At 41.6% G+C, this 26,625-nt stretch overlaps 2 protein-coding genes and 1 pseudogene across 2 annotated transcripts; all 3 read right to left on the bottom strand.

Annotated features, from left to right (window-relative positions):
* Positions 1-340: 340 nt before the first annotated feature.
* rit1 (Ras-like without CAAX 1) lies at positions 341-9,226 on the bottom strand. The gene is made up of 6 exons (XM_028964547.1): positions 8,903-9,226; positions 7,554-7,653; positions 6,860-6,916; positions 5,657-5,730; positions 3,712-3,903; positions 341-1,316 (listed from the first exon to the last, which is right to left on the bottom strand). The coding sequence occupies exons 2-6, from the start codon at positions 7,633-7,635 to the stop codon at positions 1,086-1,088; spliced, it is 636 nt and encodes a 211-aa protein (XP_028820380.1). The 5' UTR covers positions 7,636-7,653; positions 8,903-9,226; the 3' UTR covers positions 341-1,085.
* On the bottom strand, positions 7,833-7,951 carry LOC114770848 (uncharacterized; annotated as a pseudogene).
* Positions 9,227-10,943: 1,717 nt separating the features above from the next.
* syt11a (synaptotagmin XIa) lies at positions 10,944-26,438 on the bottom strand. The gene is made up of 4 exons (XM_028964613.1): positions 26,101-26,438; positions 18,436-19,370; positions 13,697-13,817; positions 10,944-13,600 (listed from the first exon to the last, which is right to left on the bottom strand). The coding sequence occupies exons 1-4, from the start codon at positions 26,132-26,134 to the stop codon at positions 13,290-13,292; spliced, it is 1,401 nt and encodes a 466-aa protein (XP_028820446.1). The 5' UTR covers positions 26,135-26,438; the 3' UTR covers positions 10,944-13,289.
* Between the last annotated feature and the right edge of the window lie 187 nt (positions 26,439-26,625).

Genomic DNA, 26,625 nt, shown 5'->3' with positions numbered 1-26,625 from the left:
GCAAGTGCTGTCAATATAATAACATCAGATAACAGTAAAGTTCATTTAGGGTATTTTGGGTAGTGCAGAGATTTCTTTTAAATGTATTTCCAGGACAAATTTGCCACAGCAGCAAAACCAATGCAAACCAATATGAACGTCAATAGTCAGATAATAACAGATGCACATGAACAGCATTCATTATTTATCAGAATAAAAGTGCTTGAAGGGCTTGTGGTGCTTACTTTCTCCATTTTCTCCATGCCACAATCACAATAATTAAGTTTCAAAATGCTGTTCATGTTAAACCTTTCAAATTAGTTTGAATTCAACTTCACAAACACTAAATGATTCTGGAGCCTTTTTGGAAAACTTTCTATTTTATTTTAGATGTTATATGAAAATAAATTACAAAACCCTAGTAATCATGAAAAACAAGTAAAATAACCACACAAATTTTGATTTACATATTGTCATGTGAGGGGTCGGAATGAGTATTAAGTGCTTGTCAGGGGTTTAATGGAGGCCATTCCCTGCAATTGGGGAGGTACAGTACTTCATCTTGACAGGAATCGTACAGTAAGAATTGACAATGAGAGACAGCAATAAAATTCTACAGTAAGTCCTGATTTACAGATTCAATTCAAGTTCAGCTATTTCTGTTGCGAAAGCTCACAGGCGGAAACACATCCAGGTCTGAATGCATTTGCGTGAAAATAATAATGCAACTGTTGTGACCACTCTGAATGTGACATTATGACCTCTCAAACGTCTTTACACTCGGCAACATGCTTATAGTTTCTTCTCTCTCCATCTCTCTCTCACCTGCCTAAAAACATGATCTATAAATTAAAATAAGACATATGACTTCAGCATATTTTTTCACTAACCCCTAAATTCATTTAATCAGCTCATTCTGGTCAAGCAAGGTTACAATCAGATCGACTGTGCTCTAAATCAGTCAATCAAAAGTTAAATGACTGGACAGAGACTATCACAATAATCACAGAGTGTGAAGTTAGTCATTGTCCACCCTCAGAAAAGGGTTAATTTGTGATCCTCTTGGAGGACCATTGTATCCCACAATGCCATTCTATCTGGATGCATCAGTGTTCGGAGTGCTGCTTTTTGTAGAACGGAGACTTCAGGCGGCTCCAGAAGGAGTGGCTTCTCCTGGTCTTCCTCTCACCATCACGCACAACCTCAGCCTCACGCTGCCGGATCTGTCGAACCAGCGCTGCAAACACCTCATCGATGTAGTAGCGAAAAGCCGCGGAGGTCTCGAAAAAAGGGCACTGGAACTCCCTGGCCAGCTCCTTGCCCTCCTCTACAGACACCTGACGGGTGTTGAACATAATTTAAACAGGGAATATTAAAAATATTGAAAAGCGCTCTGGAGCAACAGTTAAATGCAAAACACTGAATATCTGGACTTTGAAATGGCAAAAAGAAGTCGAACAAAAACAGTTATATTCAAATGAATTTACTGCACATTTAGTTTTTACAAATGCTTCTTCAGAGAACTGTCAAAGAGTATGTAAGAAGAAAAGTGTGCATTCCCTGTGCATTCTCGGTATGTACCCTTTACTTAGACCTCCCTTTGCCTCAGGAGCCTCCTCCAACCCTTTTTTGTAACTTCTGATTCGCTTTTGGATCCCTCCAAGAGGTATGTTTTCCTCATTGTCACTGCTTCTCAAACAATGATACTAGCAGCTGTTTCAGCTATTTTGGTCCTCCCCTCTTTGGTATGGTCTGATTTATGATCTTCAAAGCAGGTACTGACAACCAATCCAGCCACTGGAAATGCATGTGGCAGTGTGTACCTTGGTTACTGGTCCCAAGCCCAGGTAAATGCTCGAAAAAGGGCTGAATTTAAGAGACTTATAGTATTGGGGACCACTAAGACCTATATAAAAGCAAAAAAAATGTCAATACCTTTTTTTTTACATATAAAACATTACATAGTCCCGGTTTTAAAGCCTGAGCCAGAAATAGGGCATTATACAGAGCCCCAAAACTATGTAACATGTATTTATCTATTTATCATATTAACTCTCGCACCCTTCAGTCCTATGTAGATGGTAAATTTCAATCCTGGTGTGGACTGACCAAGTAACATCTGTGGCATCATAGAAATGTCTGGTTTACATCTGCCTGGTCTCTCAAGACATATGCTTGAGAGAGTAGAACTCTCTCAAGTTTCACTAGACTTTAAAACTGAACATTGCTCCTTCCCTGGCAATCTCTGGATGCAGTTCACAATGCAAGACATATGTGACCTGAGATGATCATCCAAGGGTAACCCAGTGGTGACCAAAGCAGGATGGGTTCCCCTTGCTGAGCCTTGGATCCTCTCAAGGTTTCTTACTTTTTCAGGGAGTTTTTCCTTCCTTCCTTTCCTTTTCACAAGAAGCCTTAAGCTGTTAAGCTCTAATGTGAGTTGCTTTGTGACAATGTACATAAAAAGAGCTGCACAAATAAAAATGTATTGAAATTGACATTAAAAACAAAAATTTACTTCCTCTAATAGGATTTATGCTCCTTCACCCACATCCTGATCCACAGATTCCATTAGTTGTTCCTTGTTGCTACTATCATACTGCACCTATTTGCTTATATCCTTCTGATCTCTGTGCCCTGTGCAAAAATCTAGTCTTCTTCTCAAAGTGCAAAAAAAATTGTAATGATGCTTCTAAATCTTTACAAACAAAAACAATATTTACAGAATTCCATAACATACATTAGCAGTTAAATAACCTGGGAATGGGCTACCAACTACTCTCACTCCCCATTGGACTGTCTACACCTGAACTCTAAAGCCCCTCTCCCCTAAAAACAGTACCACCATCTTGAAAAATAAAAACAAAAATAATAAATAAACTAAATTAACAATACAACCATGCAGAAATCCACTGTTTATAGAAACAAAACAACCAACTCCACTCTATCCCCCCGCATTGACGAAAACTTGGTATCCCCCAATCCATCCATGGAAATTTCCATCTACCTGCAAATGGGAGCTCTACTTCTGCTTTTAGACCTGACCTGGACCAGCTGTTCTGTGTGAGATGTTGAAGCCTTGACTCTCTGTCCTGTATTACAGGCACTGGCACTAAGCTATTTTCACTACTTCAGAGGGTAAAAGAACATGAAAGTTATTTTGAGGACTTGGGGCATGTAAACGTAAGGAAGAACAGAAGTAAACACGCAGAAGCAAGATATGAATGCCTGCTAGTTCTCTTTATCCAATTACCCACCCACCACAAAAGTAATGATATTTTAAAGAATTGTTTCAGAAATTAGCTAAACGACCAATCATTTGCGCAGACAACTACGGCATGGACAAACAATGGTAACTGTGACGCATAAAGACTGTCAGAGCCTGGGCTCACATTGGGGAACAGCACCCCAGAATAACTCCGACGTAATCAGCACCATGTACACTCATCCACACATCAGTCTTTCTGGCCCTGTCTGAAGCAATATTGCCTGAAATGCCAAATGTGAATCAGAGAGAATTCAGGGTGACAGCAGCTCAAGACATGACATAGCAGTCCCTCACCACTCAAATCAGTTCATGGCTGGCCAGTAAATGGGCAAACATACAATACAAAACTCACAGTATTTCAACACAATTCTACAGTACACTGCTGTAAGACACTTGTTATTTAATTACTCAAATTTCACCAAACAGAGCCAGTGACCAGGCAGGCTGTGTGTGCGGCTGCTCACCTGGCGCAGGTGTGCCAGGTCAGACTTGTTGCCCACCAGGACAACGGGTGTGTCGACGGTACGGCGGACTCGGTAAATGAGCTGCTTGAAATGCCGCGCCTCCTGGAAGCTGCGCCGGTCCGTAATGGAGTACGAAATGATGAAGCCCTCGCCAGCGCGCATGTACTGGTCCCGCATCGCCGTGAACTCTGCCTGGGAATCACACACACAGTTGTCACATTTCTGAATTATGGAAACCTATACTGTTACTGGTCTGAATCTTATCCATTAACACCGCAGGACCTATTCTGAAGGCCTTACACCCCCACAGTCCTGAGTTCAAATCCAGCCTCTAGTTTGTGTGTGTGGGGTTGGCATGCTGTCCATAGGTGTTAATGTGTGAGTGATTGGTGTATGCAGTGTGCCATCCCCTGGGTGAGTCCCAAGTTTAGGAATAAATTACAGGTGGGCATAGATTAATTTTCTTAATCATAGATTAATCTCACTGTAATCTTGGAATTAATCTAGATTAATCTAGAGTAATCTAAATTATTCTAGATTAATCTATATTTTAGATTACATTAATCTAGATTAAAATGGCTCATTTGAATTCTGCCGAAGGCATTCAGAATATGTGTGCTACCCAAATAATGACTAAAAGTAAGTCTTTGAGAATGGGTTTCTCAAGCCAGGTGACGCATTAGACCAGGGGTTCATCTCCTGTTTCCAAAATGCATCACAAACTGCTTGAGAAAGCTGTTCTACTATGATAATTGGTGATGAAAATAAATTATCTTCAATAAGATGTACTTGTGTTTACCAACTGTTTATTCAGTTAAATAGCTGCATCCATGTTACCACGTCACGTTTGATGTGGTAATTTCACAGTTCGAAGACTTGTTCTCGCCCCCTACAGTGCAATTCGGCTAGGTATACATCCGCGCTAAAATATCAAGGTGAAAGTCATCATAGTGTAGCGGTTCTTCTTCTGCGTTGTGTAACTTTTTGATCGTTTCTTGAACCACAAATGATGAGCTGACACCCAAGAGATTTTCTGTGCAAAAAAGCAAGGTCGCGTCAGAACATCGCGTCACACATCGCGTCTTTCTGCACCTCTCTCTACAATATACAGTATTAAAAGAACATAAAAAAATATTCACAAAATAACACACATGCAAAATATGTACATAAATTAAAATGAAAGAAATAAAATAAAAGTAGTATAGACCCAGCTCCCAACCCAACTTTGTGAATAGATTAACGGCGATATATTTTTTTTATCGCCCATTAACGCAGCACGTTAACGCAGCACGTTAACGCCGATAACGGCCCACCACTAGAATAAATACTCTGGACTGTGCAGTGTTGCTAGAAGTGCGCACACACACAAAACCAGCAGGGGGTGCAAGACCAGCATTTGATGGTCATGCTGGATACCCACAATTCTGTACTGAGTATCAAACCCTGGTTAATGAGTTATGAGTAATTGCATGCAGGCTCAAACTAAATGTCACATTCAATTATTATTATGATGATAATTAATAATGACATACTGAAAACAGTTTTACCCAGTGGAAATTATAAATTGTAAACTCAGCATCTGAAATCCAGTGTTTTTAAAAAGGGCACATTTGGAATAACAATTTAAAATTCATGGCCTGAATGAGTACTGTGACAGTTGTGTTACCATGGTAACACCATGCACGCTCTCTGGCAGATTAGTGACTGCCCATAGGTGTGAGTGTGTGAGTGCATGGTGTGTATGCCATGTAGTTGGACAGTGCCCCACACTGCCACTTCCCGGGGTCAGTCCCCCAGATATGGTTTCAGTTTGCACGCTCTCTCACAGACAGGTGACTGCCCATAGGTGTGAGATTGTGAGTGCATGGTGTGTACACCATGTGGTAGACAGAAACCCGTTCCGGGTCAGTTCCCCAGATCTGGTTGATGTCTTTTGTCACCCTACCTGTCCTGCGGTGTCTAAAATATCCAGGTTGGCTGGTTCATTGTCAATCCGGATCTGAGTTTTATAGGCATCCTCTAGGAAAGGGAAAAAAGAAAACTGCTGGTAAATATCTGTGAATATCTGACTAAATGTTAATAATATTGGCAATGTGTCATTACAGCAGGTGCAGTAATCTCTCTCCTCAACAGACAATCCTCATTTTTTTTGTATTGTGGGTATCCTATAAATAAGTATTTAGGTATATTTAGAAAGAACCTCTGTCTCATCAGCACCAATCTTTCTTGCTTGTCTGTTCTTGTTAACAGTGCTGATCTAAAGTTATACACTATTACATTTTACTCTCAAATCATTTATTCAATATCAGTCATTGTGCTCTTCTGGCCACCGAGCTTTTTAATTTTAAATGTGCATAGAGATGAAGGTTTTGGTCAGAGAGCTCTGGACAAACTCTTCTCCCATGGATAGTCCAGACGCGCGATTGGTGTAAATCATCAGGTGTTCGAATGGAGTAGGGCAAGTCTGCAACAGTTCCAAATGATGTCCACTATTTTATTATTGCCCCTGAAATGGACATTTTCATGATAATGGCTGTTTTTAGTGACAACTCCCTGAGTGACTACACATGTCTCCATGCTGGTGGATGACGAGGGGAATTTGTCCTCTGTTTCACCTTTTAACTGTCATCGACTACAGCCCGAAATATCCAACACATTACATTGTGTTTACTGGGGTGATCTCACTGGTTTTCTCTGGATGAAGGTACTTTCTCAAAAATGAATTTGAACTCATCTTTACTTATGGAGGGTGCAGTAGCTGCATCTGTAGCAAGAACTTCTTCTCTTTGTAAACTTCTCCCCCTTTTTGTCTTCTGAATTTAGCCTGGGACCTTTCCTATAGTATTAGTGCCATTCGGTTCCTTCAGGTCCACATGTTCCCAGCTCGCTATTGGGAGCAGCATTGTAAATAATTCCTGTTTGACAAAGGCAGTTCTGCTGAGTGACAGCAAACAGCCCTGCACCTGGCTGACTTAGACGGTATAAGGAGAGTTAGGATGTTTGGTTCTGAAACCTTGTGTGTCACATGATGTGGCACACAGCACCATACACACATGTTAAACGTGGATGCTGTGTTGAATTGAGTCTGGCATAATAAATACTTTGATTCATCCTCTAGTCCAACATTTTTGCATGTTTAATTTCTCACCTATCGTAGGGTCATGGTCCTCTGGAAACCTGTGGCTGATGAACTGCATGATGATGGCTGAGGACAGATGAACACAGACAAGTAGAGCATAAGAGAAGAAGGGGTATGAGTGAAAAAAAATAATGAGAGAGTAAATCACTGTAAGAGGAGGTGATTAAGGAACTCTGTTACATAATCTGGTGCAACAAACAGGATAAGCTTCCCATATATACCCCTTCCTCTGAATATCTCTATAATCCTCTCCTCAAGCTCTTCATGAGCAAACACACACATCTGCTGTGCTAATGCAAGACCCATCTCATTTCCATGGCAACTGTGGGGTTACTATGGAGCATCAGTCATCTAATTAACTTATCGCCCTTAGATGACTGCAGAGAATCCACCCATACCTACACCAGGTGTGCTCTACATTGTGTCTCCATGGAAATACTGAGTTGTAAAGCAGTTGCTAGGTGCCCATGTTTTCATGACGACAATGCCATGACCCCACCCCTAGTTTTAACTGCTGAAAAAACACCAGCTGCATGGTGCATTTGTGATGTTAATATTCACAAGGGACAGCAACTACTTCTAATCAAACATGATTAAGACCATGCAGAGATGGAAACCAGGAGGGTGTGAAACACTGAGAGTGTATGAGAGGCAGGGTGGGGACAGGAACAAAAGAGGAAGAGTGAAAGCAGATGATACCCACCACTCTTTCCTACTCCTCCCTCTCCCAGCATCACCAGTTTATACTCGCGGGAAACACCCCCGGCTGTCCGTGACTGCTCCATCTTTGTTTTCTCTTCATTCTGAAAAGCATGGAAATAACTGAATATCCATACAGATGTGTTATAAATGCAGAGCTAACTATATAAAAACACGAACCTCAGGTTCTCAGTGGCACCTTGGCGGATCGGGATTCGAACCGGCAACCTTATGATTACGGGGCCACTTCCTTAACCGCTAGGCCACCACTGCCCCTAGTTAAAGCTTACAGCACCTGGTATTCCTAGGCAGTCTCCCATCCAAGTACTAACCAGGCCCAAGCCTTCTTAGCTTCCGAGATCAGACGAGATTGGGCGTTCTTCAACTGGTATGGCCGTAATAATATATAATGATTGTTTTATAAAGGGAGGAGCCCAGCGATTCTATCAGAAACTACTAATATTTAAAATCTTACATTTTTTCTTTGTTGACTTGTCCATCTATTGAAATGAACAGAATCATGGGATTCATAACTTTTCAAGAAAGTAAAGTTAATGACACATATCTCTGAGGCAGTGGGACAGTTGTTGCCTAGCAGTTTGCCGGTTCAAATCCGTTCTGCCCACTGCTCACTAAGGTGATGGCTTACAGGCAGAGGACACATTTTGTTGTGTGCACCATGTGGGACACTGCAGCACAGCACAATAATTTCACAATCATGTTCATTTTACTTTAATCACACGCTGTCCAGCAAGTGTTGTGTAGAGCATGCAATGCTGAATGCACTGTAGATGCATTATCAGCAGCACACACATGCAGCTATTTTAAGAGCTGCAGTTATTAATTTGGTTTCGAAAAAAGGAAATGACTCATTTTGGCACCATGCGCCTAAGATCTGTCAGCAGGGATGCAGATGTCCCCGACACGTGACCAGCAGACTAATGGCAGGGAGGACTGATCATACTGGGAGAAATCTCAATTCTGTCTCTGTCTGCAGAGGAAGTACTGACAACATTTTTGACACGCAAGAAATTATGAAAAAAACAGGCAGAGGGCGTCTAAATGTGTGAAAGCTACACCCCCCCCCTGCCAGGATCGTGGTTTTGGGTCCACCGGATCTGAGCTGGAACTGAGGCCCGCAGATCCGGGTCGAGTTTTTATTCCTGGAGAAAGTAAAGTTTTTTTAACACTAATCAACATGCTTTACTCGTTTTCCAGTACATTTCACAGTCCCGACCTAAACCAGATCTGAAATGACAGCGGCAGCAGAATCCGCTTCGAACATTGTTTTAATGAATGCAGAAAGAGTTCGGCCGTGCACAAAGGAAGACGGGCAGGAAGCGGTGGACTTACTGTGTATCACAGACTCGCCGGCCTCATTGTTTCGTAGCAAGATAGATGCGGCGTCTGCTGGTCTGTGATATTTGATTTTTCGCCTTCACTGTAAACACTGGACCGACTTCCCCACCCGACATCTGCCGCGCAGGTCTTACAGCCCGCCGTGTTCGTGTCTCTGTCCCAAGCTCAAACCCAACCACCATTTTCAATCGACCGTTCTGTAGAGCATTTCATTCACCTGAACCCGTTTCAGCTTTCCTTATTGCATGGCAGTTTACAGCTGCCAAAGAGTGCTCAATAAGTATAAGTGTTTTTGGAAGTAGTTTTTAGTTTGTTTTTATTTTTAGCTATTTTAGGGGGATATCTGTCTGTGCATAATTATTAGGCAACAAATATATACCCATATATACCCATTTCAATTATTTATTTTTACCAGTGAAACCAATATAACATCTCCACATTCACAAATATACATTTCTGACATTCAAAAACAAAACAGCGACCAATATAGCCACCTTTCTTTGCAAGGACACTCAAAAGCCTGCCATCCATGGATTCTGTCAGTGTTTTGATCTGTTCACCATCAACATTGAGTGCAGCAGCAACCACAGCCTCCCAGACACTGTTCAGAGAGGTGTACTGTTTTCCCTCCTTGTAAGTCTCACATTTGATGATGGACAACAGGTTCTCAATGGGGTTCAGATCAGGTGAACAAGGAGGCCATGTCATTAGTTTTTCTTCTTTTATACCCTTTCTTGGGACTTGGACGCGTGTGATGGAGCATTATCCTGCATGAAAATCATATTTTTCTTGAAGGATGCAGACTTCTTCCTGTACCACCTCTTGAAGAAGGGGTCTTCCAGAAACTGGCAGTAGGACTGGGAGTTGAGCTTGACTCCATCCTCAACCCGAAAAGGCCCCACAAGCTCATCTTTGATGATACCAGCCCAAACCAGTACTCCACCTCCACCTTGCTGGCGTCTGAGTCGGACTGGAGCTCTCTGCCCTTTACCAATCCAGCCACGGGCCCATCCATCTGGCCCATCAAGACTCACTCTCATTTCATCAGTCCATAAAACCGTAGAAAAATCTGTCTTGAGATATTTCTTGGCCCAGTCTTGACGTTTCAGCTTGTGTGCCTTGTTCAGTGGTGGTCGTCTTTCAGCCTTTCTTACCTTGGCCATGTCTCTGAATATTGGACACCTTGTGCTTTTGGGCACTCCAGTGATGAAAATGCTCTGAAATATGGCCAAACTGGTGGCAAGTGGCATCTTGGCAGCTGCATGCTTGACTTTTCTCAGTTCATGGGCAGTTATTTTGCGCCTTGGTTTTTCCACACGCTTCTTGCGACCCTATTTTGAATGAAACGCTTGATTGTTCAATGATAACGCTTCAGAAGCTTTGCAATTTTAAGAGTGCTGCATCCCTCTGCAAGATATCTCACTATTTTTGACTTTTCTGAGCCTGTCAAGTCCTTCTTTTGACCCATTTTGCCAAAGGAAAGGAAGTTGCCTAATAATTATGCACACCTGATATAGGGTGCTGATGTCATTAGACCACACCCCTTCTCATTACAGAGATGCACATCACCTAATATGCTTAATTGGTAGTAGGCTTTCGAGCCTACACAGCTTGAAGTAAGACAACATGCATGAAGAGGATGATGTGGACAAAATACTCATTTGCCTAATAATTCTGCACTCCCTGTATGTGTGTGTATGTGTGTGTGTTTGGAACAAGGAATTGGAATCATGTTCATGTATATAAATGTACATTTTCTTAATACAATGTATTTTATGTATAGTTTGTTTCTCTTGATATGCATTTTTTTGCCAGTAGTCATTTCCCATAATGAAATGACTGGTGTATAGTGCAGATAGTCTATGAGTTTTTTATTTGCACATTCAATGTGTTAATAAATTCAACATACATCAGAATGTAACATATTTAGTATAGAACCCATAGCATTATGCAGTTGTCTTCAAACAGACTTTGTCTCCCCATCTGCAGACATCATACCCTGTGCTCTGGTGTTTAGCACTGAGACAACACAGTATCACTACTGATGGATTTATTCTTTTTCTGTCTACAGAAAAAGTTTGTTTTGTATCGCACACAAGAGTACAACTCAGGGGTCAGTTGTAGGTAAATGTGGAGTGGGGCCCAGGCAAGAGGGATGGAGCTGGACACTCTAATGGAAAAATCTAATGGAACAAAATAACATATCATTTATAAAGACGTTTACCCAGAGAAAGCACTCATTGCTATTCAGGGAGTAACATTACACTGAGGAAGGACAGGCATGACCACAGTGCTGCAGTGCATTGGAATGAACAAACATTAACATGATTTCCTTATATATTTATATTAATACAGGGCTTTCAGACCTGTTCTTCCTCTCTCGGAGATGGAGTATGTGTGTACAAAAAAAATCTATTATCCATCAAAACATATCTGTCATTCACTGACACATAGTGCTTATCTTATAACAGACAGAAGGGAAAAGGACTGGTGAAATGGTATAAGGAGGTTAAGATATAGGGAGAGACTTTATTGAAAGACAATAAAAAAAAAGAATGAGGCCAAGGACATCTGACCACGCCTACTGCAGCTGGAGTCTCATGCAAACACACACACTTTCACACACATTGCAGTTGCTGATCTACACGAATGTGAACTGTCCTCCCTGTCCTGTGTGTGCGCTAAGGGAATGAGGACATGTAAGTCCAAATTCTACCCTCAGGCTTTTAGTCATCACAACACTTACACACACACTCTATGCTAACTCTCAGGTTTTCATACAAACCCATAGCCAACATACACAGGCAGCATGCACACAGAAAGATCTCTTTTGCTCATACACACACAGAGACACAATAAACACATACATAAAAGTGCACAGATGATGCAAGACCCAATGGAACTGACTGTGGCTATCAGCCCTGTTCTACTGTGACCAGCTCTTAAAGGGACAGATGCTGAAGAGCAGCAGTTGTAATGTTGGCCTAACAAAATTCACTTCCATTTGAAGAAACAGCAATCAGGTTATTAATCAAACATTTATTAATTAGTCAGTGTTTATACGTTCTAGGAACATAAAATGTAAAAATTAGGAAAGTGCAGATCTTTGCCTGAATCTAAACAATTGGTTATATGGGTAGAGCAGGGTGTATTGTGTCCAAACAAGGGGCCATAACTACACCTAATGTTATAAATATCTTGTTTTTGCCTAGCATGTTACAGTATGTACAGCCGACAGCAAAAGAGTGATGGAGCAGCAAAAAAGAAGTTCTCTAAGCTAATACAAAGAATTCTGGGTGGAATGGGGCTCTGTGGAGACAGAAAGGTGCCCTTTAATGCTTGCAAGTGGAAATTTTGATTAGGATTAAGAATTTCATACAGATTATAGACAGGAGACATGGGTCCTACACATTGTAGTGATGGCTGTTTGTCTCCACAATAGCATTGATCCTAGCATCTGATTGCTTGCACATTTTAAGCCTCACTCGTAGATATTGACAGGTTCTGAGTGCTATGAGGAGCAGCAACAGACTTACGAGAAGCCTTATCAACAAAATAGAGGACTCTTCTGCCATCTTCAGGTGTTGCCATGGTGACAGTCAGGCAATGCAAAATTTCTGGTATAAACTCTTACAAGGAATAGATCTCTCAGGTTCCATCTGGTGGTTTTTGGCTGTGGACTGGTGTGTGGTCCAGTTTTGATTCTGATGTCTGACAGATACAGATACAGGAAAACAAGACATATCCAACCCAGTCTTCTGATTCAGAATAAACTGCAGCTATGCCCTGTAAGAAGAACCCATATTTGGTGTTAACTTTTGATGTTTGGTGTTGTGCTTCTTTGATAGAATCCTTTGAGCTTCTATAAAACCAAAAATATTTTCTAAGAATTATATTTTTTATAGCCTCACCCAATCACAATGACCACTGTAAATGTTCATGTCATTATTAATCATTGTTAATGACCACCCCCGTGTGCCCTCTAGAGATATCAAGGAATTAGTGGACGCATTATTTTAAAATTGCTTATGCATGCAGTGAAGAACGTAAATGCCATCACGCTATGGTACAAGTGATGGAAGTACAGGCAGATTATTCGAAAAATCCTTTTCACCAACCCACCCCCACATAAACAGGACAAACTTGGAACCGGTTGTCAGTGTTTAAACCAGTAATCAAAAGTCTGGTGACAGCTGGTCAGTCTGTCATCGGTTAGTGCTGAGATTTCATCCCTCTGTAGCTAATTCTCATAATTTTTTTTTCTCGACATGTTCCTGTGGGGTGACAGATTTGTTGAGCCTGTTGACTGGGGAATGTTCATTTCTTCTTCATGACTTTCCAATATGGTCACCTTTTGTTATTCCAGGGAATATTGGATGCACTAGTACTCCTCCAAATTGTGCCACTTAGCAATCTGTCTCCGTGGATTGTCGCAAACTTCACGCCAGTGGGTGACACCAGAAGGGGTGGGGCTCTGGCCGCCAAGGATGATACGGCCAATGACCTCATTCTTGGTGGTGCGGTCAAAGTCAATGACAAGGAACTCGACAGAGAGGTCAGGCATGAGCTCGGCAGGCACGTCGTAGATAAAGGACTCATTGAAGACAGGGTTTAGAGTGCTCTTTTTCACGTGGGTCTTCTTTTTGGCAATGCGTTTGCGGCCATAAAAGACATTCACTTTGACATAGGGGTCTGGGTTAGGAGAGACATAAGAGGCATGAGTATGATTCTTAATCTAAAATATATGTTTATTTATATATGTTTGTGTGTGCACTTGTGAAAACTCACTCCCAGACAGTCCGGAGATATCCATCTTGGGCAGGTGTTTGGCCTTCAGAACAACCACATTGAGTCTGTGTGTGGCAGGCTGGTAGGATACAGAAACTAGCAGCTCCCCACGAGTGTCACACTGAGGAAACACATACATGGTTACTCAAAACAAACCACATCAGTACACTGCCCAAAAAAAAAAAACAGTCCCCTCAATATTGTACAATACGTCAGAGCTACGCACACACAAGACAGCATAACCATGCTGGGTGCATACACTGCATAAAACACAGTCTGCATAAAAACACACTATAGCTTAACATGTTTGTATGCTGCACTCAACCAGGACGGAGCAAATTATTGTATAGAAAACAATAGCAGAAATCTCCTCATATGATTTTTAATCTGTATTTTCATCTGCATTCCTGGATTTGTACTGTATTATATAAAAGTTAATACAACCAATTTATTCAAGCATATGAAAAACCATGCAAAAGAAAATACAGAGCTACAGAAACGGAGAGAAATCCCCCTCCCCCTGACAGACCCGCACCCCGACCCAGAGGCAGAGGTCATTGGTAGAGGTCTTTCAGTATGGCAAAGAATATCCAGGTAGATGAATGGTGATGAACAATATTTTTGTCTTCTTTGCCTTATTAATTTTTAAAGTGCAACTGGCCATTTGTTACTTTAGCCAACTCAGAAGTATAAATTATGTAAATAAAGTATACAGTGGTGTGAAAAACTATTTGCCCCCTTCCTGATTTCTTATTCTTTTGCATGTTTGTCACACAAAATGTTTCTGATCATCAAACACATTTAACTATTAGTCAAAGATAACACAAGTAAACACAAAATGCAGTTTTTAAATTATGGTTTTTATTATTTAGGGAGAAAAAAAATCCAAACCTACATGACCCTGTGTGAAAAAGTTATTGCCCCCTGAACCTAATAACTGCTTGGGCCACCCTTAGCAGCAATAACTGCAATCAAGCGTTTGCGATAACTTGCAACAAGTCTTTTACAGCGCTCTGGAGGAATTTTGGCCCACTCATCTTTGCAGAATTGTTGTAATTCAGCTTTATTTGAGGGTTTTCTAGCATGAACCGCCTTTTTAAGGTCATGTCACAACATCTCAATAGGATTCAGGTCAGGACTTTGACTAGGCCACTCTAAAGTCTTAATTTTGTTTTTCTTCAGCCATTCAGAGGTGGATTTGCTGGTGTGTTTTGGGTCATTGTCCTGCTGCAGCACCCAAGATCGCTTCAGCTTGAGTTGACAAACAGATGGCCGGACATTCTCCTTCAGGATTTTTTGGTAGACAGTAGAATTCATGGTTCCATCTATCACAGCAAGCCGTCCAGGTCCTGAAGTAGCAAAACAACCCCATCACACTACCACCACCATATTTTACTGTTGGTATGATGTTCTTTTTCTGAAATGCTGTGTTACTTTTACGCTAGATGTAACGGGACACGCAACTTCCAAGAAGTTAAAACTTTTGTCTCGTCGGTCCACAAGGTATTTTCCCAAAAGTCTTGGCAAAATTGAGACGAGCCTTAATGTTCTTTTTGCTTAAAAGTTGTTTCTGCCTTGGAAATCTGCCATGCAGGCCATTTTTGCCCATTCTCTTTCTTATGGTGGAGTCGTGAACACTGACCTTAATTGAGGCAAGTGAGGCCTGCAGTTCTTTAGATGTTGTCCTGGGGTCTTTTGTGGCCTCCCGGATGAGTTGTCTCTGCGCTCTTGGGGCAATCACTTTTTCACACAAGGCCATGTAGATTTGGAGTTTTTTTCTCCCTTAATAACGTAAACCTTCATTTAAAAACTGCATTTGTGTTCAATTATGTTATCTTTGAGCAGGAGAGGACCTACCAGACCCCTGTCATTAACAGGAGCCCAGTGGAGAGAGTGGACAGCTTCCGTTACCTCGGTGTAACATCACACAGGACCTGTCATGGTCCTGTCACATCAACACCATGGTGAAAAAGGCCCGGATGCGTCTCTACCACCTCAGACGCCTGAGAGACTTCAGACTGCCCTCCAAGGTGCTCAGGATCTTCTACTCCTGCACCATAGAGAGCATCCGTATCAAGCTCCCTGACCTTCTATCTATCTTCAGCAAACGGTGCTGCACCAGGGCCAGGAAGATAGTGAACCTCAGCCACCCCAACAATGGACTCTTCTCTCTGTTGCGATCAGGGAAGCGCTTTCGCTCCCTGAAGTCCAACACAGCTCTTTTCTTGAAACATTGTCTTTCACTCATTTGCACACCTTCAACCTACCAGTTACACATATGTTATGTTAAAGACGTAAAAGTGTAATATTTGGTTATGTTTGCAATATTTGCATATTTGTTCATTGTACACTTGCATAATTTGCAATACTGTGGTCTTTGGCAGTATTCACTTGTATATAAGATTTAGTTAGTTTTTTGCCTATTTATTCATAAAAAGTAGATATAGTTATTTATAAATCACAAACAATCCACAACTTGGACAATAACACCACACCCTTGCACATTGTTGTTGTTGATTGTTGTTGATTGTTTTTTTTTTTTTTTTCCTACATTGTACTTGAGAGACACCATCTACCGGAATGAAATTCCTTGTATGTGCTTGCACTTACTTGGCCAATAAATACGAATAAAATTTGAATTAGAATTTTTTAATTTGAAAGCTATTCAACATAGTCTATGAACTGGGAACCTTAGAAAAAGACAACGGAGAGTTGAGGGGTGAGAAGGGAGAGAAGGTTTTGCTGTTTTCTCTCCCTGCTTATCTCCCTATTCTCTAGTCAGCCAGCGGATTCTTCTCAGCATCACCATGGCAACCTGTAGTGGGAGACAGCCCACGGCTCAGCTTGAATTTAAGACATATACTGTTACCATGGAAGAATGTTTGTGTATTTTGTGTGTCTCTGAGTGTGTGTGTATGTATTCTTTCTAATGCACCTGAAGTAGTTTTTTATACATGTGAATGTCTGGTACTAATCTGCATTATGCAAATACTTTCCTTCCACAACAATAGATTCTAGATCAGATGCTGAAGTGTAACCTGTGAAAATCTTTTTAAAGCTGTATTTGCCATACTTGCTCATTCCTAGACAGAAAAGCATCACAAAGTCTGTCCATTTCACCGTAGGTGGATTTCAGGATTTAGGTGACACATATTGCAAGGGGAAGTGTGCACTAAAGGGAAAGATCATTCTGTTTATGTCGTCCAAAAGGGTAATGGCTTTCTGAAGCTCTGCTAAGTGCCTGACATAATGCCACTGCAAGGGATGTGGCATTTTTACGACGTTAGGCCGAGGTTATTTGCATGTTGTGTTATGGGCTCCACAATTGGATAGGTAAAGGCGGGCTGTTCATCTGCTTCAGGAGGAAGCCCTGCCCCTCTCAGTAGTTTTTTTTACTTTTTCCATCCCTATCACTATTTTTACTACTTATTACTACTACACCTCTGTATTTGTCATGCTATTGTTGCTGTACACTCTCTTAACCCTTTCAGCCCATGGACAGTCTGGACCTCCCAGTGAAATGTTCCTAAGCCCTCTTATAATTATAGTACTAGTTTTATGTCATGTCATTGTCATGCAAGTTCTAGGTTCTTAGAGTTGGGTACCGAAAAGTCAGTTTCAGTTTAGCACCGATAAGATCATATATAGAATTAACAGAATTAATTAGAATGAACTAATTAAGCCTTTTAATTAAAAAAGGAAGATTTCTTAAAGGCAGTGGGTCTTTCAGAAAAAAACTGTGGTAGAAAAGAAAGTGAGACTGATAACTAGTCATGATTATTGCTCTACAACTAATTAATGAAGCCTATTTATGTGCAATGAAAAGTTTTTGCTATGCAAATGCCTACCTACAATTTCTTCTAATCCTTAGACGTCCCTATTTCTACCCATCCATTCAAACATCCTTCATTTCCCCCCTCATCTTTTATCAATCTTTCTCCTTTTCATGAAGTGGGGATTCCTCCTGGCAATAATGCAGTAAACTGAAGCAGATTGTATTTGAGAGAGAGAATGGTGGGGGGGCATAATGTCTCCTTGATTTATTGTTTGCACTAAAAGCACTAATGGATCCTCGGTGAGGAGTGAGGATGAGATTATGCCTCCTTCCTCATTTGCTTGTGCTGAATTATCGTGCACTTTACTAAGAACGCCTGTATTACTGATTCTGAGTCAAATACTCCAGCTTCCTGTATATCAGCCATGAACTTGTGCTCTCTCTCTCTTCCACTCCCACCAGGCACTAAATGTGGCCCACCCTGTCCTACCACTATGTACCTCAAGAAATGATAATTCCATCAGTTATGCTGAGGACACTACTCCCTGGAACAGTGAACAGTAATGGCTCTTCCTCTCCATCATACAGGCCCAAGTGCTATTAAATTAATAGCTGCAGGATTTATCAGTTATGAGGCCATTTGCTTTTTTCTGCAAACCATGCATCCATGCTTCATGTGATATTAGCCTTGAAAATAGGGCATAGCTGAATGTTTTTGTGTGAGTGTTTTTGATTTTGGTCAATTTTTAAAGTCCACAACACCAGTGCAGGGGTACTGCATTATTAATATTCATGAATATTTAACAGGCCTATGTAAATCTGTGGTCCACGGACACCTCCTCTCTCTCCTCTACTCTTTCTCTCTCTCTATCATATGGTCTTCCTCTCACACCAATCAGACCATTTGCCCTTTTTTCTCCTCTGACTGATGATGTGTAAGTCCTATTTTTGTCCTCACTCATACCTGGATGTTTCTCTTGGTGATTGATTGGCTGATGTGCACCCGTCCAGTGCAGGGGTCCACACTGGCCAATGGGACTGCAGCCTCACCGATGATGTCATCACGGGCAAAGCGGTCAAAGCTGAGCACCAGAAAGTGCAGGGTGAGCTCCGGCAGGTTGCTGTACGGGACACCATAGAAGGTGAAGGTCTCATCGAAGACTGGCTCCAGTGTCTTCCGAAGGACCCGTGTCTTCACACGGTGCTTCTTCTCAGGGAGGATGGTCATCTTGACGTATGGGTCCGAGGTGCCTGTCTGCTCGTCCATGGCTGGGAGGCCCTGTGCACCCAGAATGGTCACAACCAGAGCTTTCTTTGGGAAGTTGTAGTCGATAGCCAGACTAAGCTTGCCCAAGGAGGGGGGGGTGGGGCAGAAGGGTGAGGCTGACTTACTGGCCGCTTCACTGGAGCTGCTCTCCAGACAGCAGTAGTCGGCGCGGATTGGCAGCGCCCGCTCCAGCCTCGGAGCACCACAAGGTGGCACCAGGTGGCTCATCTGCAGTTGCATACCCCCACTGAGAAGCCCACCCTCTGCGTCAGCATCAAGCAACAGAGTGCGGCCTCCAGCACTATCATTCCTCCAATTCCTCAAGGAGAAAGAAGAGGTGGATGTTGATGTGAATGAGGAAGGAGAGGAGTTGTTTGATTTGGGATGCCGGCCCACCCGTACAATCTTCTTGCTGTTGCTGAGGGATTCTGGGTAGATGCTAATGCCCTTCAGCATGTGTATGAACTTGAATGGTGGATCGACAGGCGGGTCAAGGGGGCCACCACTCAGCTTGTAAGCACCCGTCAGGCGACGGTAACGCCGCTGGCAGCACGTCCATAGGAACACAGCAACTGTCGCAGAGACAACCAGAACGCCTGCTCCGAGGAAGCCTGCTAGCACTGGCGAAACATCTGAGACACAGAGAAAGACACCTGGTTATAACATGGCAATTATGGGTAATGATACTGAGCAATCGCAGAAAGACAATATTTTGTACCTATCTAATTTAGAAGGAAACTGAATTAAATAATTCAGACGTGTTATTGCCCACTGATGATCAGATCAGTGGTACCACAATATCAATGAGACATTTGCATTTACATTTTAAATGAAAATTAGTGAACTATTCAGGGGCACCGCTACCATTTTTAACAAGACAGGCACTTGCCTCTGGCTTCAAGCTGAAAAAGGGGACCAGTGAAGTCACACTACAACTATGAAGCTACAGCAAAAATGTTAAGGCACGGCTTATTTTATAAAGGAATATCTACAAAGCTGTGCAAAACCTTTACAAAGAAGGAAGCACGGTCAATTATCTTTTGAGTTCAATAAATCCCCTGTTTTTTTACTTGTGCCTTTGTGTCCATTCCTTCCTGCATCCCTGACAACTTCACTACAAAACATTTTTCTGGGACCAGATATGATCCTGTGAGTTATTATTTGATGAAATATATCTGATGAAAATGTCAATGTATTTAGAGCACTTTAAATTTATATAACTGCTAAATTTTCCCATCTTGTCTGTTATGCTGCATCTCATTCCATCCTGCACTGATCCCACTATGTCAGTGCTCTCCAGTGTTTCCAACCCAGAGTCACCATGGAAACAATGAGGCTCTTCTCAGCAAGGCAGAGCTGATCAAGATTCTAGGGCTGGTTTGGTTCCGAGGACTACAGCTGAAAGAACAGGAAGTGTTCTACAATGCCCATATTGAACCTAACTATGGCAACCATGCAAACCAACCTTGCATAAACCTGCAAAGACTACAACAACAGCACTGCAGACAGACACATGAACAAAAACCTGAGAGCTCATCCTCAGACACCCTCACTCATTATCTGACACCATTACATCATCCCTACTTAAAAGCTTCCACTTTAACAGAAATGTCCATACCTGGGCATGGGACAACTAAAGCAAGAGGGACAGCATATTGCTGACAACTGTCACTAGAGATTAAAAATGCTCACACAGCTGCTGATACTATAGGCTTTAGTATATAGCTGTGTAAATATGTGTAAATATGTTTTGCCATTTAATCATGATGCAGACAGTTTGGCTGAAATACTGTTGACATGTGAACCCTGCTGACCATTGTTATGGATATTCAGATATTCATCTGCTGTTGTGCTAAAAGCAATGGGGATGATGAAAATGACGCAGAGAGAGCATATTTCTCATTGGATAAGTGTGTTTGTGTGTGTGAGAGAGTATCTGTGTGTTATTACTCAGATCACTTATAATGAGGTCTCAGGAGTATTCTGAACACGTGGAGTAAAAAATATGATTGATACAATATGACAATAACACCAAAGTATTCACAAAGTGATGATATACAACTGCACTCTCTCGGTCACTATCCATAACCTGCAAATTTTCGACATGAGAGAACTGCTCAATCATTTCTGTTCCATTGTCCTTTTTTGAATAAATCTGAGCACTCCACTTGTCACATTGGATCCCGTACAGTAAGAATGAGCACACCTGACAAAGGTTCCCAGCGCTCTGATTGCATGTCATGCCCCCTTGATTCCCTACAACTGACATCCTCCATATTTAAGTTTGCCTGCATCAGTGCTTTAGGTTCCAGTATTAAACAAGGAACTGAGCAAAGAGAGTCACGTTCTTTAAAAATGTATTGGTATTGGTCTGAGGCGGTGTGCCTCCAGGGTCTGGTGTATTTAACGGTTGTGTGTTTTCTTTTCAGGTTTTGTGTATATGTGGAGTGATCCCTGTGTGTGTGTGGTGCCTTTCTTCCAGTCCCCTGTCCCATAGTAGAGCCCTATATGTTTGTTTGTCCAGTTTAAAATAAAAATTGTGTTAATATTCAATGCCTGGGTCCTCTTCCTCCTTTCTGTGTTGTGACACCACACCACCTTGGGTCCCAGCAGTTGAGAGAAGGGGAGCTGGAAGGACAGACCCAGTGTCTGGTGCATAGCCACACACAAGAGAAAAAGCATAAGTGAGGAAAACATAGAGCAAGGACAGATAAGAGGACAGATAAGAGGGGGAACCAGCCCTGTGTTTTAGTGACTGCAGAACAGTGTGTGTTCCCACATACTCTTGGAAATTGATCTAAACTTTTAAAAACACCTGTGGTAAAAAATACATCCCATGTGATTCATGTTCTTGGTCCTTAGGTTTCATTTTTTCATTTTTGTGAAACACCCCTAGTTTCACTAGTTTCACTAAATGTGACGGCGACATTTGTCCCTAAACACAAGGCATCTATCCAAATATTAATAACAGTATAGACTGCTATAGGGCTGCTTGACAGCTAGTTTCACTATGCAATTTTTGGTCAGAAAAATTAATTCAAAATAGGATAATTTGCTGCAAATATGACAGTAGGTAAAAAGCATGGTTAAATGTATTATAAATGAACTGCTTCGGCAATAAGAATATTTTATTATAAGATAAATAAATAAATATCTACAGGAACCAAGGAACTATAAGACTATATATTTCCTAATTTAATACAATTGTAGGCATCACACTCCATTTCCTGTGGCGTTCGGATTGCTGTAATTTTTTTCTAGCATTCAGTCAGCTGTTTTATCTCCAGAACAAAGACCTAGCCCCACCCCAGCTCTGCTGGCCATTTCACCTGTCTCCAGGGGACTCTTAAACAGATGATGTCACTTTTTTAGATGTCTGTTTAAAAGTCAGCTGCTCTCGTTGCCAAGAGACGGAGCCTCGGAGGGCGGGCACAAGATTGAATGAGGAGGACAATGATGGGGAAAGAATGGAATGCTTCTATAAGTTGTACTGCTGAGAGCCCGTCCACAAGTTAGAGTTCTGGGCTTTCTGTCAAATAATTGGCTGATGAATAATTAACGCTCTTCACCTTTCAGAGGTCATCTGCAATCGCACCTCTGACTCCAGGTTAATGATCTACTAAATAATTCACTTAACATCTCTGCAGCTGTATTTTGGAGACTTTCTGTGCTGAGCATCCCCAGACCTTTCACCCGGTCAAAGATGAGTGGATTTTCGCTGGTTAACACTCATGCTTGCATTGCTCCAGAATTTGCTCTGGGTAAGAACAACAGCAACTACAGTTATCATGCCTCCACCATTATAATGCAAAAAAGAATTGTGTTCAAGTGCGTGCGTCACATAAAAAAAAAGGAAGCAAGTCATTTGATGCTCTTAGTAGAGGTGGGGAGGTGGAGTGAGGAACGTCAGCAAAACAGACGCTGATTAATCAGCTGCATTCAAAAGCTCATCAGTGAGCAATGAGAGCATAAAGAGACAGGGCTGATGACGAAGATCCAAGGGAGTGATCATCATAAACACAGTAAACTATGGGCAAGGTAAAATGTAAATGATCTTTGTTAGGAATTTTCTGACTCCACAGACTTGCATGTAAAATGAACATCTATGGTCTCCTCTAAGCAACTACTTGGCAAAATAGTTGATACTCACAAAGCCGGAGGAGGCTACAAGAAAGTGATTTTAAAACAATTGATAAATGCCAGTTTCAAAAGAATTAAACATTTTTAAAGGAATTTATAGCATTTATCAGATGCCCTTATCCAGAGCGACTTGGGACAGTGACAGGGACAGTGACAGGGACAGTCCCCCCCTGGAGACACTCAGGGACACAATGATATTAAGTGGGGTTTGAACCTGGGTCTTCTGGTTCATAGGCAGGTGTGTTACCCACCAGCCTACCACAAGATCCATAATGGTATATGTACTGTTAGCAGGCAATATTAAAGGGCCAAATAGTGCTAAAGCAATTAGCAATTAGTGCTAAAATGGATGCTGAGGCAGAGAAATGGAAGCTAGCTTCTGGTGGTTATGAAAGCAAAGTATGTGGTGTGGAAAAAAACATTGACCATGAAAAATAAAACACGTGCTATAAAACTCTTAAAAAAACTCTTGGAGTGCCAAGCATGTAGAATCACATTCAAAAAGACTTTTGCAATTGCATTTTTTTATTTTTAATAATTTGCCAAAACCTTTTTTTTCACGTTGTCAATATGTGGTGTTGTGTGTAGAATTCTGAGGAAAAATGTCTTTAATCCATTTTAAAATAAGGCTGTAACAAAAGTGATGTGCTGGCAATACTTTCTGGATGCACAGTATGTGGCTGTTGCGTAAACCACAGGGAGACTCCTCCAAATGGCTGGCCGTACAAACGCTGCCTCCGATTTGGTTGCACATGTGGTACATGTGGTACATGGGGCTTGTTCATTAGTGTAAGGCCAAAGGCACCCTTAGAATTTGCATAAACAGTAAAAAAAAAAAAAAAAAAAAGAAACAATTGATAGTTATCTGTATCTTGGTAGTTATCTGTAAGAAGAGGAACTAAGTATCCTTTTTTGTTGTGTAACTATTTCTGTCACACAGAACAGTTTAAATTGTGAGGAGCCTGATGATTGACAGCTTTCATACACACTCTACTTCCTCATTCTGGATGCTTTAAAGTTGCACAGGTGAATGCATTACATGCACATGCAAGCCTCATTAAAGATTATGTTTCTTTCCTGTTTTATCAATTTGTTTATGTAAATCCTGAGAATATCTTTGACTTTACAATACAAAATATCCCCAGGCTAGTTAGCAGGGTTAGTGCTCTGCCTCCAAAACTGAAATAATCATGACCAGAAGAAAATCAATATGCCACCTTGAACTTGTGACAACTCTCATCCAGGTAGTACATGGCTGGAGACCAGAGAGAGCATTTCAGACAAGATGCCTGTCACCGTGACAACATGGTCGACAGCATAAATCATCCCATTGTTCTGGGTGGCTGCTCTCGAACACACTGCAGCCAGCGAATGTCCACAGCGAAATCTGACAATTGGTAGTTTTAGGTTAAATACAACTGCCATAACTAATGTTGAACTTTAGTTACATTAATGTAATAAATTAATATAATTGAACTTCTATTTAAACTTATTTTTATATAATGAATTGAATGCCACTTGTAGCAAAATGGTAAACTGTTTAGGCAGCTATTTACTGTAGTTTTGGAGATATGAACTACTTTCACATTTGTAATTACAATTTCCAAACCTGAAGGAATTAAAAAGTGATAATCTTAGTGTATTTGTATCCTCCAACATGTAGTCATAATGTAGTAATAAGTATGACTACAAGATTCTGGAACATACTTAAATAGGGAATTTCAATTCCAGTCTTGTCTTCCGGTTTCTGCAGTCTGGGCAAACTGTAAATGTAAATAACATCCTTTCTCTACTGACGTCAGTGTGAATTAGAGAACTTTCACATGGATATTATTGCAACCTTTCCAAGTTCTGCCATACCACTCCACTGCTACCTTGTAGATCAGATCTCTCCTCACTCCGCACCTCGATCTCTCTGATCCTCCAGCACTACTCCACTGGTACCACCATCTCTCATTGTACTAGGAAGGCATTCATCTAGACTCTTGTTTGTCTTGGCTCCTAGGTGGTGGAAGTCATTTTAGGCAAGCTAAAAACCTTCATTTTTATGAAATGCTTCAAATAAATGGGTTATTATGTACAGCAAGATACAAAACAGCATCTTATGAAATCAATAAAGGACCATAGCAGGAGCCGGAAATGCCTTTTAGATCGATGCTCTTCCATCTGAAGTAATTATGGCTGGCTGTACACATATTCCTTCCTCTCCATCCGGCTCATTCTGTCAAACCTACATACTACACCCAAGCTCCAATTTCCCATTTGAGCAGCAAGAGACATGCTTTCCACAAATTTGACCATTTAATTACATCACACACGGATCACCCAGACACAGGGTGATCATGGCAGAACAGGTGGCATCAAGTGGTGGGTGTAATGCAGGATCAATAGATTGACCGGAAGACACACAGACCAATAGCTAGATAAGTAGGATCAGTTGATTAATCTTGGTGTTCATATTTTCTTTCTTCCCTTAAGGGTTAGTTATGACACAATTACATAAAATTACACAATAAACATAAAAAACATGGTCACATTTCTCTAGATCCACTGGTGGCCTTAACTCACACAACAGATGAACGGGGGCCGGTTGATGCACCAAGCACCGGGAATAGACCTGACGTCATCCTTGCCCCAGCTCACGCATGAATCAGACATTTGGAACAGAGAAAGCTGCACACACACACACACACACACACACACACACACGCCCTTTATCCTCCAATTTGTGCATGGGCACACACACATGCACATACACACAATATAAAAATAACAACACTTCACTTCTCCCTCAACCGTAGCTTCATATACAGTCACTTCAATACAGTTATTCTAATTCAAATGAACAAGTGAGCTTGTACTCCTGGACACCCTTTTATTAACAAAACCTGGTCATTTAAATAGCATGTGCCATCACAGCACAAAGGACCTGAAGAACAACATTATCAAGGAACAACACTTTGTTCATAAACTGTTTTCTCCAGGGAACACCTTCTTAATTATTGACATAATCTAATGTGGTAGCCAGTGACCAAATAGGTATCCATGCTATCATGTTATATTACTACACCACATTCACCTAAATTCTACAGGAAATACCATCTTCATCCTATAATGTTATACTGATACACCACATTCACCTAAAATCTGCAGGAAACACCGTCTCCATGTTAATGATACATTAATACGTATAGTCTAGAAATCGCAGTCCTTTCTGCTTACCGTATGCTGGTCTGATGTTCGTAACCTCAGCCATTTTGACGCTCAACGCGTTTAGAAAACAAACCAAAAATTAACATAAAAAAGATGTAGCCAGATCTATTTTATGTCCATTCCTCGTCTTTCCCCGTTAACGTTAATGCGTCTGCTGTATCTGGGGCAGAGCGAGGAGGAGGAGAATGGTGGTGATGGTGGTGGCGAGGATGATGATGATGATGGTGGTGGTGGTGATGATGCTCTCCGCCCGCCCGCTCCAGCTCTCCCCTCCTCCACGAGGCGCAGCTGCGGCGCGAGTGTGGCGCGGGAGAAGAAGATCGGTCTGGATTTAAGCGACGCCTACAGCCGGAGTAAGGGAGAAAGAACGTTTCATAACCAGCGTCAGTCCCGACGTCACACCAGCTGCTAGACGCGGATGGCTATAAAGGGACATGCCCATAAACTCGGACCTGCATCAGATCCTGTGAAGAACCTGGTTACTGTGCTAATTGTAAGGGGAGGGGGGCACAATATGACCTTTTTTCATTGGCA

This window comes from Denticeps clupeoides, chromosome 20 (assembly GCF_900700375.1).
Source record: "Denticeps clupeoides chromosome 20, fDenClu1.1, whole genome shotgun sequence".
Lineage (NCBI taxonomy): Eukaryota > Metazoa > Chordata > Actinopteri > Clupeiformes > Denticipitidae > Denticeps > Denticeps clupeoides.
The sequence above is the reverse complement of the archived record's forward strand: the minus strand, read 5'-3'. Positions and strand labels throughout refer to the sequence as shown.